The sequence below is a fragment of the Pantherophis guttatus genome, chromosome 4 (genome assembly GCF_059756535.1).
Source record: "Pantherophis guttatus breed Tessera chromosome 4, ASM5975653v1, whole genome shotgun sequence".
In the NCBI taxonomy this organism is placed as follows: Eukaryota; Metazoa; Chordata; class Lepidosauria; order Squamata; family Colubridae; genus Pantherophis; species Pantherophis guttatus.
Genome location: NC_142066.1, coordinates 105545209 through 105566015, shown reverse-complemented (window position 1 = coordinate 105566015; position 20807 = coordinate 105545209). Strand labels below are relative to the sequence as shown.

At 37.5% G+C, this 20807-nt stretch overlaps 1 protein-coding gene and 1 long non-coding RNA gene across 3 annotated transcripts in view; one reads left to right on the top strand and one right to left on the bottom strand.

Annotated features, from left to right (window-relative positions):
• OSBPL10 (oxysterol binding protein like 10) overlaps positions 1-13493 on the bottom strand; it is a 114138-nt gene extending 100645 nt beyond the window's left edge. For both annotated transcript variants that reach the window (XR_015734274.1, XM_034403952.3), the window contains exon 1: positions 7192-13493. Coding sequence is in view for 1 of the 2 variants with exons in the window: in XM_034403952.3 (XP_034259843.1) it covers positions 7192-7562 (371 nt within the window). In the remaining variant the exon portion in view is untranslated. The remainder of the gene's footprint in view (positions 1-7191) is intronic.
• On the top strand, positions 7954-14406 carry LOC132709564 (uncharacterized). Its single transcript, XR_009620595.2, has 2 exons — positions 7954-8238; positions 13919-14406. It is a non-coding gene; the product is annotated as an uncharacterized LOC132709564 (long non-coding RNA).
• The last annotated feature ends 6401 nt before the right edge of the window (positions 14407-20807 follow it).

The following is a 20807-nucleotide window of genomic DNA, read 5'->3' as shown; positions in this document are numbered from 1 at the left end:
ATGAAAGCAGAAAGTACAGAAATCCTTAATTTATGACCACAACCAGAACCATAATTTCAGTCACTAAGAAATGCTATCCTTAAGCAAGTCATTAGGTGCATACCTGATTTTACAGCCTTTTTACCATGGCCAATAACAGCATCCAGCTTCTCCCACTAGAAGCTGGCTAGGAAGATCACAAATCACAATCACACAACTGCATGAACTATTATAAAGCAAGCCAACTGTCAAGCATCCAAACTTGTAATTGTGAAGAGGAGGGGTGACAGTTGTAACTTTGAGAATATTTCGTAAGTATTTTTCCAGTACTATCATAAGTTTGAACCAGGGGTGAAATCTACTTACTTTCCTTACCGATTTGGAAGTGCATGTGTTGCGCGCATGCTTGCTTCACATTCACATGTGGTTTTCACCACATTCGACAACTGAGTAACTCACTGAATCAGTGGCTTGTTCAAAGTAGCAAGATTAAAGATGAAATACTGTTTTTTTCTCTCAGTATAAATTTTCCAATATGCATTCTAAATTTTCTCATCTCCTTAAAGCTAACATTTTGACTTTTTTGCAAAACTTCACAGATATCTTTGGACTCTATTATGTATATATGGCATACATTCCCTTCAGTGGTGAATCAAAACAATCTAAATCAATAAACCACATTAGCATCAACAGAATTTTCTAAGTCATTTTCTATTTTAGCTCACTCTTCTCAAATCAGCCTTAGAGCTAGAGGACTGGAAGTAGCCAATGTGACACCAATTTTTCAAAGGAAAGCTGAAGAGATTTTAAAACTGAAGGTTCAACAGTTTAACATTTCTTCTAGAAATATTAGTAGAAACAGTAATCAGAGAAAAATAACTAGTTACTTAGAGGAACATTAATAGCTACTATTATTAATAGCTAGTATATTGGACTAGGAGCAAAAAAATAAACCCTCCCTCAAGGAGTGGAAGCTTGCAAGGTGACTTTGGGCCAGTGACTCTTTTTCTTACCTGGCAAATTTATTGTGGATATCAAGTACAAATAAATAACACATTTTTAAAAAAAGAAGGAAGGAGCACTTTGTGCACCATCTTGAGTTCCTACATAAAAGTCTGGATGTCTTCAAATTGATCAATCAAATGTCAAATGCACTGCAATTTAAGTAAATATGCAATAGTTATTGAGGCACATGAGCACCACTTTAAATTCACTTAACTGTTCTTATCTTCTTATAAATACCAGAAGAAAACATTCAGGCAAAAGAGAATGATATAAATACAGAAGGGTCCTACATTCTGTTGCTACAGTGGCCAAGAGTCGCTTGCAAAAAGCCTCCACAGTCAGCTGTAGTAAAACATTTTTGCATAACTTTCTTCCAAAACCAACTCTTTAACTTAGTACTAGAATCATACCATGACAGATAGTCATCAATTTACAATCACAATTATGCCCAAAATTTATGTTGTTAAGTGAGAAATTTGTTAAGTGAATTTTGTCCCATTGTACAACTTGTCTTGCTTCATTTGTTAAGTGAATCACTGCAGCTGTTAAATTAGTAACGTGTTGTTAAACCAAGAGCCTTGGTACTACAGGGGTTTAAGGCACCCTGTTATTAAGCTTATTAAGACCAGCTGCCTGCAATTACTGCAGGGTTCGAATCTCGCCAAGGCTCAAGGTTGACTCAGCCTTCCATCCTTTCTAAGGTAGGTGAAATGAGGACCCAGTTTGTGGGGGCAATAAGCTGACTTTGTATAAATATACAAAAGGATGAAGGCTATTGCTGAGCACATTGTAAGCCACCCTGAGTCTTCGGAGAAGGGCGGCATATAAATCAAATTAAAAAAAAATAAAAAAATAAAAAAATAAAAAAAATAAAAAAATAAAAAGTGAATTTGCTTTCCCCATTGACTTTGCTTGTCAGTAGGTCGTAAAAGGTGATCACTGCAACCGTCATAATTATGAATCAGTTATCAAGCATCCAAATGTAAAATCACATGACCATGGAGATGTACAATGATCATCTGAAAAATGCCGATAAGTCACTTTTTTCAGTGTGGTTGTAACTTTGAACAGTCACTAAATGAACTGTTGTAAGTCAAGAACTACCCTGTTTCCCCCAAAATAAGACATCCTCTGATAATAAGCCCGATCAGGCTTTGAGTGCATGGCAATAAGGCCAAGTGCTTATTTCAGGGTTCAAAAAAATATAAGACAGGGGTCTTATTTTCGGGAAAACACGGTACCTGTAATACCAAGAAACACAAATGTGTAATTTTTGTTAGATAAATGATTAAACTAACAGTCAAAATATTTAGATATTTGAACATAAAAAAGTTGCTGTGGATTTTACTCCTCTAATGCTTGCTGACTATAGGGGATAGTGCTTTTCTCCATTTCAAAGCCATTGAGCCAGTGCTGTCTGAAGACATTTCCACAGTCATATGGCCAGCATGTTGTCATGGAGCATTGTTACCTTCCCAGCTGGGGCGAGGATGGGACCTCACCACATTGTGTGGCACTCGAGTCTCAAACCTGGCTTGCCGACTTTCCAACCAACAAGTTCAGTATCTTAACTGCTGAGTCACTGTGCCACCCTCTATTTGAACATGGGACAATGTTTATCTAGAACCAAGTATGCCACTTTCATGAGAATGCCTAATCTCAACTATTAATGTACTTCATAACAACTTAAGAGGACAAATTTAGAGAACGTGGCATAAAGATAGTCCTCAAGTTATGATGGCAATTGGGCAAGTAGGCAGTTACCAGGACAATGCTAGCAGACCCCATTGTTGTCATAACCCCAGGGTTGTGTGGATCATTAAACAGGAAAAGGTGGTAATCTCATCTAAAGAGCATATAGGGATGAGGGCTGCCAGTGGCAGGCACTAGAAAAGATGAGTAGGCTAGTAAAGGCAATGGATGAGTGCTAGGAAATATAGGTGGCAGCAGGGTGCCTCAAATATAAAGATCCCCGAGATCTCATATTTTATAATAGGGTTTTTCAGAAGGGAGTTGTAATGATTTATGGAAATGACTTGCAAGCTACCCTATTGACCTTGAGAGAGAAGGTTGTAGTGATCATATTACATGGCTTGCTGTCACATTGTAATCTCAAACTGGGTGCCCAAGGACAAGCATCACAATCAGGTGACCTCAAAGACACTGTGACACTGCTATTTTGCAGGTTAATTGCAAGTCCCCTTCATTCAAAGCAATCACCAAATGAATGGTTATAAATCAATGACTACCTGTATTTGATTTGCACAAAGCTTCTGAAATGGTTCCATATACAGGTAATCCTAGAATTACGACAGTTCACTTAGTGACAGTTTGAAGTTATGCAATAACAGCCCCCCTTCCAAACATCTGCAAGCCAATCGGACGGTGGGAGCAAAAAAATCTCCTTATTCAAGACAACTTCAAGAGAGGCAGCAATTGCAGCATAAAGAAGAAGGGGTCCTGTGGCATCTTAAATAACATCAAGTTACAGCATAAACTTTCATGGATTACTATACAGTCTGTCCTTCAGGTGAATGTTTATATTTAACATACTAGAGCTGAATTCCTCTGGAGTTAATAGTAAATAGTGAGATAACCATTCATTATGGTTATCTGCTGAAGCTCAAGCCTCAATATCTTTGTTGACCTTATGAATCAGAAACAGAGATAATGCCACAGAACAAAAAATGTTTAACAGGTATTTTAAAATTACATGAGAATTAATAGAAACCAAGTTGAAAGAAACTAGTTTATTTAAAGTTAGGGCATGTAGTAGTGCTATCAGAATGAGAAGGCTGTGGACAAGTCATGTAAAATCAGGAGTATCACCACTGCCTCTCTTCCCCACACTACTCTATAGGTAGTCCTCGACTTACAATCATTCATTTAGTGACTGCTCAAAGTTACACCGGCACTGAAAAAAGTGACCTACAAATGATCCTTGGCCTTAAACTTGGTAGCATCCCCAAAGTAACATTAAAATTTAGGTGCTTGAGCAACTGGCATGTATTTATGATAGTTGCAGGGTCTTGGGGTCATGTGATCACCATTTGTGACTTTCCCAGTTAGCTTCTGGCAAGTACAGTCAATAGGAGAAGCTAGATTCACTTAACAACTGCAGTGATTTATTTAACAACCTTGGCAAAAAAAAGAGTCATAAAATCAACCATGACTCACTTAACTGCTTTATTTAACAATGGAAATTCTGGTTCCAATTTTGCTTGTAAGTCCAGGATTCCCTCTATAGATAGTCCTCAACTTACAACCACAACTGAACCCCAAATTTCCCTTGCTAATTGAAACATTTGTTAAGTTGAGTTTTGCCCTATTTTATGACCTTTCTTACCACAGTTAAGTGAATCACTGCAGTTGTTAAGTGAATCTTGCTTCCCCATTGGCTTTGCTTGTCAGAAGGTTGTAAAAGGGGATCATATGCAACTGTCACTACAACTGGGTCACTGCAACTGTCATAAATATGAGCCATAAATATGAGCCATTCTGATTTCATGACCATGAGGATTCTGTAGTATGAAAAATGATCATAAGTCACTTTTTTCAGTGCCACTGTAACTTCAAACAGTCAGTAAACAAACTTGTAGGTCAAGGACTACCTGTAGTTCTTTCCTCCTACTTAAAGAAATTTTTAAAATACCTGCTGTTTCTTTCCTATGTGCTGCTTCCTAGCAGGCATGTACATTAATTTGGTTGTAAACAGAAAGAAAAACAATCCACTATTTAGATATACATATCACTACAGACCCTTACATAAGGAATAACCTGACTCATCATTCTGTACCTGACAGTTTCCTGAACTTTTAAGTGTTTGCAGATTGCTTAGTAAAAAGTCTGCTACAGAAAAGGAACCCATTTGTTTCCTTCCTGCATAACAATTAGGAAGCAGGGAAATGGAAAACATAGGACTTGCTTTGGAATACTTCTTCCTAATATTTTAGGGCAAATCCATTTAAAATCAGAGTGCAGATTCTGTGAAACACTTTTGTTTAATAGCATCAAGATGAAACCAATTATAAAATCTTAAAACCCTTACTAATAATACTAATGGCATAAAGAAGAAAATTTGACTGTTCCTGTACCTAATTAAGTTTTATGAAAAAAGGACCTTGATCTTCCCACTAGCTGTGACATCATGGAACAGAACTGATAACAAATTTTATTAGGCCAGGAAGACAATGGGATCTGGTCTTGGATCCTCTTCCTCAAATCTATCTCCACCAAATTTATTTATGGACCAAGTTCATTAAAGGGTATATTGATGTACTATATGTCTCCATCAATTTACTAATTGATCCGTTAATAAAATATGTATCTTTTCTTCATTGTATTATCAGAAAAACAAAACTTCAGCTATAACAAATTTAAAAAATCATCTACCAACCATTTGTAATATGAAGATGTAACAGACAATTGTTGCACCCAGGTATAATTCCTCCACAATCAGAATAATTTTGCCAATGCTATTCCACTTGAAAAAAATCAATACTATTCAACTCTGTATATTATACATATAAGAGAATACTTCTTTATTTTACTTTATTTAGTAAATATTTTAAAAAGGAAAGATTTTAGATATCAATTAAGTTTTGTTTCTCAATACACAAATCTCATGATTTTTATTTCAGTTTTCTATTTCACCTTCCAAGAAATTGGTGGAGTTTGTAATATTAACAATCATAAAGGTGTTATTTGCAGAAAAAAATACACATAACATTTTCAATCCAACTTGTCACCAAATCGTCCATCTCTTATGATCTGCCAAAATGGCAATATTTCAGCATTTTAAAGCAATTATTATTCAAAAATTATAAAATTAAATGTAGAAAATTAAATTAGAATAGTAAACGGTTAGCACTTAGATGATTTTCTGTACTGATTTAAAATCTAGATGAAACAATATTTATTGAAAGTACTAGAATATGTTTTCTATCAATGCATTATTCAAGCAGATACAGCTAAAATGGGAATGAAACAGTATTTTTTACCAGTGGTTATATGAGCAATCTCACATTTTTGTAATCTGTCAACTTGTCAGTTTTATATTCCAGGATCTTTTTTTTTTTTTATTTGATTTATATGCCGCCCTTCTCCGGAGACTCAGGGAGGCTTACAATGCACTAAGCAATAAGCAATAAGCAGAATTCACTTTAGGCAAAGTGTATGTATTAGCCATGTGGAATATCCATACTATCTTCTCCCCAGTTAATTTATTGAGCAAACTAGGTAGATGTATCTCCCCGCAGATGAATAGTTTTTAATTAACCAAAATACCAAAAGCATCAAATGATTTAATCATTGATTATTCAATGACTGAATAATCATCTAAGTGGTAACGGTTGGTACTTCAAACTTCTTTTCTTTTAACTTTCCTTCCAAACACATTACTACAGTATTTCATTATTCTGATTTATCTTCATGCTGCTGTTGTGCAGATTCCTCATTTTTGTCTAATTTTTTAAAAAGCCAATAGGAAAATCTATACTATAGCCTTTAAACCTTCAGTATATACTCCTAAACAGCCACGTATTTACCTGACCAATTTATTCATTTTTGGCATACTGTGTCCATTGCAGGAAAATTCACAAATGGCAGCCACTAACTTTTTGGATTTTCAAAGGCCTTAATACCACATTAAAAATTAAAGTTAAGCCTGTACCAGGCAATGTCAGAAAGCAGGTCTCCAGCAGTTAGATGAACAATAGCCAACTTAACAACCAGAAGACATCAAACAACAGGCTTCAGAAACACACCATGAAGCAGTGGGGAAAAAAATACAATAGGCAGGAGAAAGAGTTTTTAGTGAAATTTTTTGTGGAAGTACCAACTTTGACATCTTAAAAGCAATCAGAAATCTGAGGTGCTGCGAATTTCCACAGCATCAGCTGAAGAAGGAACTTCAGAGAGAGAGAAAATATACTTTGAAAAAGTCCTATGAAGACGAATGGGAAAAGAGAGAGATTATATGCTGGGTTCCATAAACTTTAGGATGAGCATCAATCTAAAAAAAAAGTATTTGTAAAAGTGGAAGAAAGAGAAATAAATGATCATCGGCGCCACATCTTAGCAAATCCGCTGGGTTCGAGAAACCGGAGGCAGAACGGGGAGTGGAGAGTTAATCTGAATTCTTTCCCTTAACAGTGAAGACCGAGGGTTCTTTTCACCACCGTGCAAACTACCTTCTCTCCTTAGTACCTGCTTTGCCAACCTTGGATGAGGTTGGTGTATTTGCTCAAGGTCCCCTCCAGAACTGCCTCCGTTCTCCTACCAGCCGCCAGTCCCCCCTGGGCACCGCCGCCGCAGCCTCCTCCTGGACTGGCCGCAGCTGAACTGGGGCTGCTGCTGCTTCCTCCATCCGGCCTCGCAGCCGGCGCTACGGCCACAGCTCCTGCTTGCCGGCCCGAGAGACCCCGACTGGTAGAAGTGGAAGGCGAGGAGCCGCCCGACGTAGGGCGACTGCTACTCCGGCTGCTACTGTTACTGCCTCCGCCGCTACTATTGGCTGTAGCCACGGCCGCTGACACGTTGTCCCCGGGGCTTTGCGCCGCTGTAGCTGCCTTCTCCATGGAGTTCGCGGGAAGGCTCTGAGGTAGCCCCGGCCCTCGTTTAGATTGTAGCTGCTGCCGGTAGGTTGGGAAATATCCGAGTCATTCGCTATGAAAAAGGGAGAGGAAGGACTGAACTATCCCCGCGGGCGCCACCCACTCAAGGGCTTTTTGCGGCGACAAAGCGGAGGCGGCGCCGGCGCTTTGTGTCCAGTGGCGTGGAGAAATCCGCTCCGCCCGCGATTCTCCCTCGAGGCCGCCCTCTTACTCCAGCCCTAGTTGTGAATCTCTGCTTGAGGCCCGGCAGGAAGGCCGACCGCGAGCGATTCTCAGCGCTACGAAATTTGGGAGGAGACAAGATATATTCGCGCCTCGCTCTAACTGCCAGCGCCGGCTGCCTCTGCTCCGACGCATACGCTTTTTGGAAGACTAGCCCAAGGAGCGTTCAGCCGGAATAACTTTTGCATCAGAGTTCCGGAGTTGAAGGCGTGTGGACCAGTTACCGCTGTGAATGTCAGGCTGGTTGATTTTATAATTTATTTTAAGACGAAGGCTGTAAGCCATGTTGAATAGGCAATTCCGCTCAATGCGAATTAGACTGCCCTTGAATGGCATTTGGCAGAAGAGGCCCCGGCGGAAACCTGTCTGACCAGTGTATCCCACCTTCTGCCCCATCGTGGGAGAAGAGCTATCAATGGTAGCAAATATATAATTGTATATGCAGATTTTTAAAGGGTGGGCCTTGTAATAGGAACTAATCTTTTGATTATTTAGGCCACATGATATAATCCATAATTTTTCAAGATTAAGCCCCAAGAAAAACTGTTCTACTTATTCAGTAGAGCAGGCTTTTCAAATCTGGGTCCATCTGAACTTCTGATTTGTAAATTGCATTGTTGTGGAAAAAGGAATTCAAGAAACATCCCTTTTAGGGCAGACAGAATCAGTTTATTTATTTATTGCAATAAAGGATCAAACCTTAGTATCGCTACCAAAGAGGTTTGAACGAAGTATGATTTTCAGCTCAAAGCATTTATACAGTTTCAAACAAAGGATTCTGTGAAGTCAGCAATTCATATGGTCATATACATTTGTCATTTTTAATTGACATTTCCTAATTACTGAGTTTGTTACTATCTTTGCAAAACAGTTATAATTCTTCTAAGAAATTACTGAAGCATATGGTCATATCCTCTCTCCGACCTTAAAATGTAAATCACCTAGACTGTCCTTATCTGTGACAACTGAGAGGCCTTGAAGTAGAAATCCTACTTGAAAGGAATGTGCCTGCCTACATGCTGGATACAATTACAAGCATTTTCTCTTTTACAATATTAAGAACAAAGAGGGCCCTTCAGTGATCATCTAGTTGGACCCACTTTTACTTTATTTATTACTTTATTTGTTACATTCCACATTAGCATCATGGTTTGCTGCTTGAAATGATAAACTTTGTGATACTATGGGGGACCTTATTGTTCCATTTCAAGCTAAAACTTTAATCCAATCTTGATTTTTAAAAAGTAAAAAGTCCACTAGAAAGAATGGAATAGGAACATGTTTCTATTAAAGGCTTTCCTTATCTGAAATTTTATATAATTTCTGATATTTACTGAACCAATTTTCTAACTTCACATAAACCATAAAATGAACACTAAACTGAGTTAGACTCCTAAAAACACTGATCCATCCATGAAGCAAGTTTAAAAATTAATCAAGCTTATTGTATGAATACAGCCAACAATATGGCTAATATTGGGGAACATCATTTATGGTAATAGAACAGTACAATACCCAAAACTTTAGTTTCACATTTGATGCTTTTATACCACAGCTGCTATCTGCCTACCAACTCAGGATCATATCAGACATCTGTTTGGTTCAAAATAATTCGATAATTAAATTAGATGCACAGGAAACAAATGTAAAACTTTCCTTTCCCTGATGTATTTATGCGTTCGCTGCTCACAGGAGCATCAATACTGAGATGGCAAAATAAACAGAAGTGAGACAATGTTGGAGGTGACGCTTTCTTTCCAAGCTCATAATACAATATGTAAATAGGGGAAATCCATTCCTACTTTTTATACAAATTGATTTATGTACTTTACATAACAGGTTTAATTCTAATTAAATCCATGGGACAAATTATCAGTTGAATTATCTGAAGATTGTGACTGATTTGGAGTTACTTTGGGTGCAAAGAAGTCAAATTATTAAAGTAATTTTGATAGGCAAATAAATTTTTCCCTTATCAAAATAATTTGGAACATAGTATAAAGTGATACCCTATACTTCAGTAAAGTATCTTTTGAAAATTACTATTCATTTACAACAGATTTAAAATTTTGAAGTGTTCTAAAACAACAATAGAGAAAAGAATGAAGAACAGAGCTGATATATTTAAAATTGCTTAGAATCCTAAACAAATGTTCTAAAGGCTAATCTGAAACACAAAGATGATCTCAGTCTAAGGTACTGTTACAGAGAAAGCTTACCTGTACTTCAACCAACCTAATTGCCATTAGCCTAAAAGCCATAAGAGAAAGAATTCCAGCATTTATGGCAATAAAACACATTTAATTTAAATGACATATTTTAACAATTGTTTAAAAGCATGGCCAAATCACACACAGCATTTCTACACTGGTAGAAATGGAGCTGGAAAGAAGCTATCTGGTCATTTTGCCCTTTAAGATCTAGCCCAGGCACCCATTTACTGAAGTTATCTTGCTAGACTGTCCCTCATGTGCAGATTGAAATTGTTACCTCAGACACTTGTTTTGCACTATTTGTTGATCAGTGACATTGGAAAATGAAGTAACCCACAGCAGTGAAACAACCCTTAGGTTGCTGAGCATTTAGGTTCAGAGGCAGAAGTTGAGAGATTGCTAGAATCTTGGGGGGGTAGGGTGGGGATATAATTGGTTTCTTGGTGGCCCTACGGTCTGGTTGCCACTACTAAATGTCAGGTTGGTATTTAATAAAATTCTTATCCATTACATGATTATGAATGAGGCAGCCATTTTAGCATGTATGACCAAAGCCTAGGTGTGTTCAGAGATATGAATATAAGACCCTGTTGTTGAAATGGGCTCTAAGGAGCAAGTAAGTTTTGTGCTGCTGTACTTTGTCATTAAATTAGCGGTTGAGTCTCCACACTGATAACTCTTGGGAATCTTTAAATTGTACATGGGTAGCATAGAATCTTGGAGTAGTTCATTCGTTCATAGCCCCGTAGTAATCATATGCCTGATCATTAAGAACCTGACACACACCAGGATTGCACACTAGATCTGGTTTTTGTTTCAGGGCAATTGCAGCATGATCTGGTAGTAGAGGATATTACCATCAGTTCTTTGCCATGGTGTAAACTCTCTCATCACTTTTGGACTTAGTGGTGGTGCCTCATTCTGCAGGGAGGTAGATTAGTTCTACCAATCTATCTTAGATTGGTTCACTTTAGGCTACTGAGATACCTTGGAGTTTCCCTAAGGATCTACTGGGCAGTTGAACCAAGATATTAGTTGTGACCTGGAATGGGCATATAAAGAGGACCTTAGATTGAATTGTTTCTGTATGGCTTTCACTTTGTGACAATCCTGGTTCTCTGATGGATTCCAAAAGATGAAGCACCAGAAGAATAAGTAGAATGCCATTGGAGAAAGATGAAAAGTGACCTCTCTAATCATAAATAAGAGCCTCAATTAGAATAAAAGTGAAGGACAGAAGCAGCAAAACATATTTTACACTCTTCTCATAGAAAAATAGCCATCCAACAGCCTTGTTTAAGATAACTCATTTCAGTTTGGAAAGGGGTAACTCACAGATCATCTGATGAGCCACTCTTATCTAGTTATCTGACAAAGTTAGGTGGATTTGCTTGGAGTTGAACTGGGAAAGTCATTGCATAGTTCCATGGAATAGAATTGAACCTATGACTTCTAGGAAGATTGACAAAATCCTAAAAATTCTGAAACCAGAATTTTCCAATAAATCCAATGTTTATTGGATTTATTAGATTCATCTCCTTTTGGCCCATGAAGGCCAGATAGGAAATTACATTTGGTGGGATCAGTGCAATAGTATCAGCTTTCCTAAACAGGGAACGGTTGCTTCTCTTAAAGCCATAATTGAAGCCATTAGTCCTACACAACTTTAAACCAGTCTCTAACCTTCCCTTTTTGTGAGAAAGGTTGTTGAAAAGGTAGTCAGGAAAATTTGGAGGAAAAAAGCTTTCAGTTAGATTTCTGGGAGAAGAAGGCATCAATGACACTGATGATATTTACTGATGATTTCTACTAAGCCAGCATAGGTGGTGCAACCCTCCAGACTCCCCTTGATCTCTCAGTAGCTTTTAATGCTATAAATCATGGTATTTTTCTGAACCACTGTAGAAGGGGAACCTTCAAAAGTCACCACAAGCTATTCTTTCCATGTGCTGTTTTGCCTATTGAGACTTTAACAGAACAAAAGGGGTAAAGGACCAAACCTAGAGCTCTAACTGCAAAAGGAAGACACTTTTAGCACCTGAGTTTTGGTGGGTGTGTTGGAAAAAGATCTTTGTTGTGTAGAAGAAGAGAAGAAGTTGAAGAGGATAATGTAGAACAGATATCAGGGTAAAATGCAGCACAGCAAGCAACTGAAAGCAAAGGAGGATCAGGCACAGATTTTAGCAAATCAACAACAGAGGAGCTGAAAGAGGAAGTACAGCCTGGAAGCCACTCTACTCCAGCAGAAGATATTAATAGCCTAGGGCAGTGATGGCTAATCTCTTTGCCGTCACGTGCCAAAAGTGGGGGGAGTGCAGGGAGGTCGCCCACATGCGTGCCCACACCCATAATTCAATGTGCTTCGTACTTGCGCGCAGCCCCCCCCCCCGCTTTTAACACGTGATGGCCCGGTAGGCCCGTTTTTCACCCTCCCCAGGCTCCAGAGGCTTTCTAGGAACCTGTGGAGGGTGAAAACGGCCTTCCCCCACCCCCGGAGGCCCTCCAGAGGCCGGAGACAGCCCATTTCCCAATTTCTGGTGGGACCAGAAGGCCCAAAAATCAGCTGGCTGGCACACACATGCGCTGGAGCTGAGCTACAGCAATGCTCGCGTGCCCAATGATATGGCTCCGTGTGCCACCTGTAGCACCTGTGCCATAGGTTTGCCATCACAGGCCTAGGGCCTGTCAGCAGCTCACCTTCTCCTGCCTCTGTCTTCCAAATACAGGCTATTATTTTTATTTTATTTTTTGCAAAATTGGTGCTTCAGAAGCAGTTCAAAATGACAGCCAGTAGTGCTGAAGCTGACACCAGCCAGCAACACAAGCCAACCAACTCCAGTGGTAGTTAAATAGCTCAGAGAAGCATTTCTGAATGTCTAAGGAGAAAATAAACATACATAGGGCATTTTGGGGATTTAGATATATGTTACATGTAGCAATAAACATACAGTATATTACTATATAGTATGTAATATGGGTTTGACTTAAATTAGAAGTTAAAAAGTCAGTGTCATAAAATTTGTTAAGCCCTTTTGGTATAATTAAAAAAAAACTTTCTTGAAATACAAGGAACACAGTAGTTTTATAGGTTGTCTGTATCATTTCACAACTACCTACCTTGATTATAGGGCGTACTGTGTTTGTCAGGGAAATAGTGGGCTCTGATGAGCTCTGCGAAAACCCGGATTGACAAGCCGCTGCCAAGGGGTTTTCAGACCGGAACCATCTTGTAGGGACGGGGAAGAAGGAGAGGCACTTCGGAAGACCAAGAGGAGCAGGCAAGTTCCTCGAAGGTCAGAGGAAACTCTCTCCTACTCGGCAGCAGGAGCGGCGGCCATTGCAGCCGCCAAGAAGCTGGGGCAACCGGACTAAGCATTGAGCAGGAGTGGTGACTGGAACAGAGTTTTGAAGCCGGGTGAGTGACAGCCAACTCATAAGCAAAAAAAAAAAAAAAAAAAAGGAAAAGATTTTTAAATTTGAAAGAACCCCAGCAGAATAACAGTGACTAATGGGCATGGGGGAAAGGAAAGAAGATGATTGAAACGGAAATTTAAATTGACAAAAACCCCAAAAGAAAATTGACTTTTAAATAAAAATATTTGGAGAACTTTAAAAACTAAAAGAAATATAACCCCATAATGGATAAAGGATTGGAAAGAAAGTAAGCAAATCCTTTTTGAATGTTAGAGAAAAACTAAAGAGAACTTGGAAATTAAGCCCTGTAATAGAAGCTTTGTACCAAAAAAAAAAAGGGGGGGGGGAAAGACTGTAATTTGGATTGGACTCTAAAACTGATTTGGCATATTTAAAGGTAAAAAGAAGAAAAGAAAAGAAAAGTAATAAAGACTGTTAATGTGGATTGAAACAAAATGGATATTTTTTCAGGCTGCTGATTGGAATTGTGGATTCTAGAGAGACACCTTCAGGAGAAATAAGACCATTACAACACTGAACTTTTGCTTTGGAAAAAATTTTGAACTTTTGATAACAGTCATGAGAACTTCTAAGGAGGATTTGTTTGTCTGCAAGCGGCTTGACTTTGCTTAAAATAAAAAGAGGAATACAACAAAACTTTTAAATGGAACAATATCAATTTGGAAAGAATAAAATGGCATAGGAGATTAGGGAAATGATGAAAATGATGTATTTGTCACTGAAAATGGAAATAAGGGAAATAATTATAATGTTACATGAAGAACCGAAATCTGATGATCCAAAAATTGTGTTAGAGTATAATCAAGTGACAAGGAAACAACAATTGAGAAGCAAGACATAGAGACTGAAAATAAAGAAGAAGACAAAGACAGCAAGATTGACTATGGGAATTTAAATGAGTTTTGGATAGTAACAATAAAAATGAGAATTTTAAAGAATACATTGGGATTAATAATGGAAAAAACAGAAAGGTTGGAAAGAGACAAAGAGGGGAAAAAGGGTGGAGAATGAATATTTAAAAATTAAATAATTACATTGGGATTAACAGTGGAAAGACAAGAAAGAGGGAAAAGGGATGGAAAACAACAGGAAGTACAGGGTAAAATAGAAGAGTCCATGACTTTGAGATACAAAATGATTACACTGGGATTAACTGGAAAAATAAGAAAAAGAGAAAAGAGATGGGAAATAATGGGAAATACAGGGCAAAATAGGAGAGTTCAGGATTTTAAAGCACAAAAGAAAAAAAGGGGAAAGAAAAAGAAAAAAATAAAAACAGAAAGGGAGAAATGGAGAAAGAAATGAAAGAGGAATATGTTATATATACTTAGAATTGAAATATGAATTGATGTAAGATTTATATATGTAATGAGTATTAAGAAAAAGTTGAGAATGTGAAAACTGGATGTATGGAAATTTAAAAAGTTGAAATGATATTATATTATGAATTAATTAGATGGTGAAAGTAGAAATGATTAAGTTGTTTGAAAAGGTATAAATACATATGTTTGATAAAATAATTGAAAATTAGAGAAGATTCAAGGAAATATATGGTGAAAAATTTGGTTTATTATATAAAGAGAAAAGATGGCTATGTAACTGACTTTTATTAAGATGTTGGATTGTATTATTTAGAACAAGATTTAAGGAAATGTATGGTATAAAACAATTGGGTTTATTATCCTTATAAAAAATGAATGATTGTAACACCACATAATTGATTTGTATTAAGATGTTGGATATTGAAATAGCTGACAATGGAAAACATTAATGATTATATTAAGGGAATATAAGGAAATACTAGGAATTATATTATGTGAGATTTTAAATTTGAGGGGTTTAATATAGAGATGAAGGGAAAAACTGAATTTGGCTAAAATTAAAGGTTAGGATGAAGGGAAATATTGGTTTTTTAAAAAATAGAATAAATATTATGGCAAAAAGGGAATATATAAGTTGTAGATTTATGACAAATTAAATTTATCATTTAGTTGAAATGACTAAAAACTGCTTAAATTTGTGAACCGACCAATACTCTGTTCAGAAAAAAATACATTGTATGTTTGTTTGTGTGTTTGTGTAAAAAATTTAAAAAAAAACTTTTTTTTTTTTAAAAAGGGCATACTGTGTTTTAAATGTTCCTCATATCTATGTGGGTAGCTCCAATCAGTGTGGGCAGGAGGGGAAAGTTCAAGGCTAACCCCAACACCCCAATGTATGAAGTATTCCAAAGTTTGACATTATTTCTGGGTATCTATCAACTCAAAGCATGCTGATAATTCCAACCTGTATATTTTGAACTGGGCTGACCAAGTGATGCTATCAAGATCTTGTCCCAGAGTCTGGAGACTGAGGGTCTGGATAAGGAGAAAAAGACTCAGATTCAACACTTGTAAGATGGATTGGCTATCAGTGTTTGAGTCACCCAATTCCAGAGATTTTCAATTTTAGGGCTGAATGCACTTCTCCATTTAGGATTGATGTGAATTTGGGAGGTTTTATTTATTTATTTATAAAATTTATTGGGTAACTCTGGATGGCTCATAGTCATAAAGATTGTATACATATATAGTTAAATCATAAATAATTAAAATCAAACATTAAACCTAAGGACACATGGGTAGGGGAGAGGTGGGATCTGTTGTTACTCAACCAACCATATCCACTGTGCTGTTCCCCTAGGCTTGCAGCTCTTACTTGAAGAGTAAGGGGCAGTGGTAGCCAGTAAAATCTGGCCCATCTTGGGTGCCATTGTTCCTGTTCCTGGACAAATAACTCATGCCCCGGTCATATTGTATGTAAACTGTTGCAACATGCTTTACATAGGACTGCTCTTGAAGACTAACCCAGAAGATAGTAGTATGAACAGTAATGAGCCTGCATGGGATTCAAATGCAATATTGCTGCTTCATGACCTCTATTGGTTGCCAGGGTGCTCAAATACTTTACTGTTTGTAAAGCCCTTCATAACATAGACCTAGCTCCCTGAGAGATTGTCTGTCTCCAGCAGTGTCTGCACATTCCATGCAATTGAGCAGAGTTGGGATGCTCTTAAACAATGTCATATAATGGGATCTAGAAAGTGATCCTTTTGTGTCATGGTACCTATCCTCTGGAATAGCATCCCCTCAGAGATCCTTGGCTCCTTGCTGGTTTCATGCAAAAGGTATTTTAAAATATGGTTTTACCACAGGCCTTGGCAAACTTCTTACAGGATTGTATATGTTGGTTAGGATCCTTTTTTTTCCTTCTGAACAAACACATTTTTTTTTCTTTTTATTGTTCTGTGCTGCTTTTTTAAATATGGTGTGACAGCAATAGAAGGCAGCTTTACATACATTTGATAAACAACTGTTAACAAATAAGTACCTTTATTAGCATGGGTAGATATGAACAAGCACTGTAATGATGTTGCTGGCAGGTTGATTCAAAACATTAGTATTTCTGCTTGTGATACATTTTTCTTAATGCTATATTGCACTTAATGAATTAATTTATAAATGTATTAATTGAAGGAGTGAAAGAAGCTTGAGCCCATTGGATCAAATAAGGATTATTAGTAGGCCTGTGCAGATCAGCCCTAATTTTATTTTGATCAAAGATCTGAAATTCAAAGAAAGCATGATGCCAGTTTGCAGTTCAAAGAATAAGTCAATTTGATTTGATCTGAGATTCAATTTATTTTTTTAAAAAAGTCTAGAGGCAATCAAGGAAGAATATTAATACAATGCAGATACAAATTGCTTCAGTTTTTAATAGAAGGGATTAAGTTTGCAGCAATAATAGAATCTTTTGAGTTTATTAATACAATTAATACTACCAAGTTTCAGAGGCAATTCTTCAAGGATTTTATTGCAATAAAATTGCAATAAAAATATTTCCTTTGCATCTCTTCTGAGACAGAGATAGAAGGGATTAGGAAAGAATCACACAGCAACCTTTAATTTGTCTAGCAAAGAGCCTCTTTCCTGCTATTAAAGTACTTTCCATACTTGGATTGGCAAATATATTGCTGCTTGTAGTGCCAGTGATTATCCTGTCTAGATTGCCTCTGTTTTGGCTCAGTGCTGAATGTATAGTCTTGATTATGGAGTCTGTGATGGGCAAAATGATTGGTTACGTTTTCCATCTTTGCTCTCCTACATGACCAGCAATTTGGAAAAGTGTCCACCAATTATGACAATGCAACAAGCATGGAGTTGCAGGACCTCATTGATCATCTATTAGCTCCTACAACACATTCTATCATAACCAAAGCTAAATATTTTTTAAAAAATATTTTTGTTAGGATTGCGTTTTCTTTCATTTTCTTTATGTATATAGAGAACAGCCAGCCAGTTCATGATTCTTCTATGGTTTGTCCAGTAGATAATTTTAGGGAGGAGATATTAGTCATTCCATAGTTGGGCTTGCATTAGGATCATACCAGACTTGTCTTCTGTAGTTTTGACAGACAATTGACATAACAGTGCTTGTCCAACTCTTTAGGAAATGATAGCAAAGCAGTTGTAGATCAGGCTGGCAGAGGATTGAAGAAGAAGGCACAAGTGCTAGAAGGCCAATAACTGTTTCTTTAACCACTACTCAACCATTACTAGTAACTAGGCTTCATTTTCAGCACTAATGCAATTTTATTTATATTATTTTAAAGCTAAGGACAAGTTAAACCTGACTCATTCATAATCGGAGATAAGATGAAAGTAATATGATGAGGATATTGGAGAAAATTGCCAGGACATGTTTTTGCTGTGGTTAGGAGTTAGTGAAAATATAGTCTCCTGTAAACTGTGTGGAACAAATACATAGTTTATCTTACTCAATTAGAAGTTTTCAGAAATGGAGTATAAGAAACCATTTACTTTTCCAGTTGCTTTTTTTGGAAAACCTCTACTGACTTGTCCTTTTGGGGTAATTAGGCTTGCTGCTTCCAATTTTTGGATTTTCTGAGGCAGTAAGCTTGGTCCCTATTGGAAAGATACCTCCACCCATCCATTACTAGCAGGATGCAGTTATGTCAAGATTGTGGCTTGCTGTCAATGCGTGTATGTTGCTTAGTCAACAAAGGCAGCAGAATAGGCTGATGTATGAAATACAGTGCCACAAAAATAGGCAAATACAAGCGAGTGGCACAAAAAGCCTAGCATTTGGAGCCTTACTGATCCTTATTCTCAAAACCAAACACATAAGACAAATGCACTAAATGTTAATCTTTTATTCATTCATTCATTCATTGGGTCATAAGGTCCCAATTGTACAAAATTTATAAATAAGATTTGACTGAGGAGCATGTATCAGATTGGTTAGCTAAGCTGAATTCCCAGCTATATTAAGAGGATCAAAGGGAAAATGTAACATTCTGTTAGCAGAAAAAAAATCAAAATTAAGATTTGGAGCTCTGTTAAGGAAGCTGAGAAAGTGACTGAAAGAAACATGATAGGCATTTATTAATGACATGATAAACTTTATTGACCACTTAATCTGTGTCCCACAACCCACCGTAACACTCTGTTTCCCCTGTCAAGTATTCTCCAACTAGTGAGAAATGAAATTGTAATACCATTGTAACAACTTCAGAAGCAGAAAAATCTTGAATCTATAATGCTATTAAGTCTATTAAGTACTTCACAGCCATATTATTTAATTCTATCAAGAATAGATTGTTTTCATTATTATTTCATCAAGCAACTAGATGTGGAAAACACAATATTGTTTACCTGTTAGTGAAAGATGTGGGAAGAGAGGGCAATGTATTCGGATATAAGAGATTGTAAAGTTGGAAAATCAGCCTTAATTACCAAAGACTCTTAACTAGTAATAAAGACTTTAATCCTGCTGTTTACAATACAGATTTCTGTTCCAACTATACTCTTGTTTCTAGGAAGCTTCAGCAAATATTACTGTAGGAGTTTGCATACGTGCAGGAATTTTCCTAATCTCGAAGGCAAACCTCAGATAAGGAAGGTTACATGCATGTAAGCGCCAGGAAATGACATTAGAAAATAAGACTCTGGATCTGTAAATAAGAGGAGAGGAAGTGGGATGTATGTTAGACTTTAACTATAGCTAAATATTATAAGTGCTTAAGCAAAGCAGTAATGATTAACCTATGATTTAAGTTACCTGGAAGATTCTGTGAGCCAATGATATGCTGCCAAGTACACTGTAACTTGAAAGTAACAAACTATATAATGTCACTATGTAAGGCACTAAAGTTACCACATATTTCCTCAACCTCTCTGTGTGGTCATTTACAACGAGTGGCGCCCGAACAGGGACCCCTGCTTCATCCAGCAAGGATTTGGTGCACCGTCAACCCGTGTGGTATCTTCAACCTTTTAAAGGTTTCTGTAAGTAATGGGGTCTTCGCTTTCTGAGGAACAAAGGAAGCATGCTGAAGAATTAAGCTACTTACTTAAGAAAAATCACACTGATGTATCACAACGCAGTCTCTTATGGCTGGTCCAGGAGATTGTGAATCAGTGTTTATGGTATCCTGAAAAGGGGTCTTTAAGATTATCTGACTGGGAAAAAATTGGGAAAGTTTTACATACCAAGAGCTAAGGTAGAGATTTTGCATGTATGGCATTTATGTCACTATGCAGTGGAAAAATTTGGAAATACTGAACTGTCTCTTTTAACTTCTCCACCTCCATGTTACTCCAATGCTATTGTCTGTCCTCCTTTCTCACCAGACTATCTGACTCTGCCTCCTTCAGCTCCTACTGACACAGGTCAGATTACTAAACCTTCTGACTCTGCTGTTCAATCCTCTTTTCAAAAAATGGTAGAATCCTGCAAAAAGGATTCCTCCATGCCTGGGGCAGAACTTGCTGAATTATTGTCTGTATGTCCTGTACAATATCATCAGGGCCAGGGCCAATTGGCAGGACAGCAGATAGCAGAATGGGAAGGGTTACCTTATCAAATTTTGAGGGAACTAAAAAAGGCTGTTACAGAGTATGGCATCAGTGGTAATTTTACTAGAGGCTTGGTAGAAGGAAAAAATGGATATACTATGATTCCTGAGGATTGGAAGCAAGTTTTCCGAATGATTTTGACTTTAATGCAATATGTTTGGGAAAGTGAATTTATGAGACATGCTCAAGCCACTGCTCTGGGGGGTGGAGGAGCATACACGGTGGAGCAACTCTTGGCTCAGGTCAATTTGCCTCAATTCCTGCCCAAATTGTGCTTCCCCCGGCCACCTTAACTATTGTTTCTGAATGTGCATTTCGTGCTTTTTTAAAGGTTCCGCAGGCTGGGGAACCACGAGCAAATTTTTCTAATATTAGACAGGGGGCTAGTGAGCCCTATGCTGATTTTGTAGAAAGATTGTCTA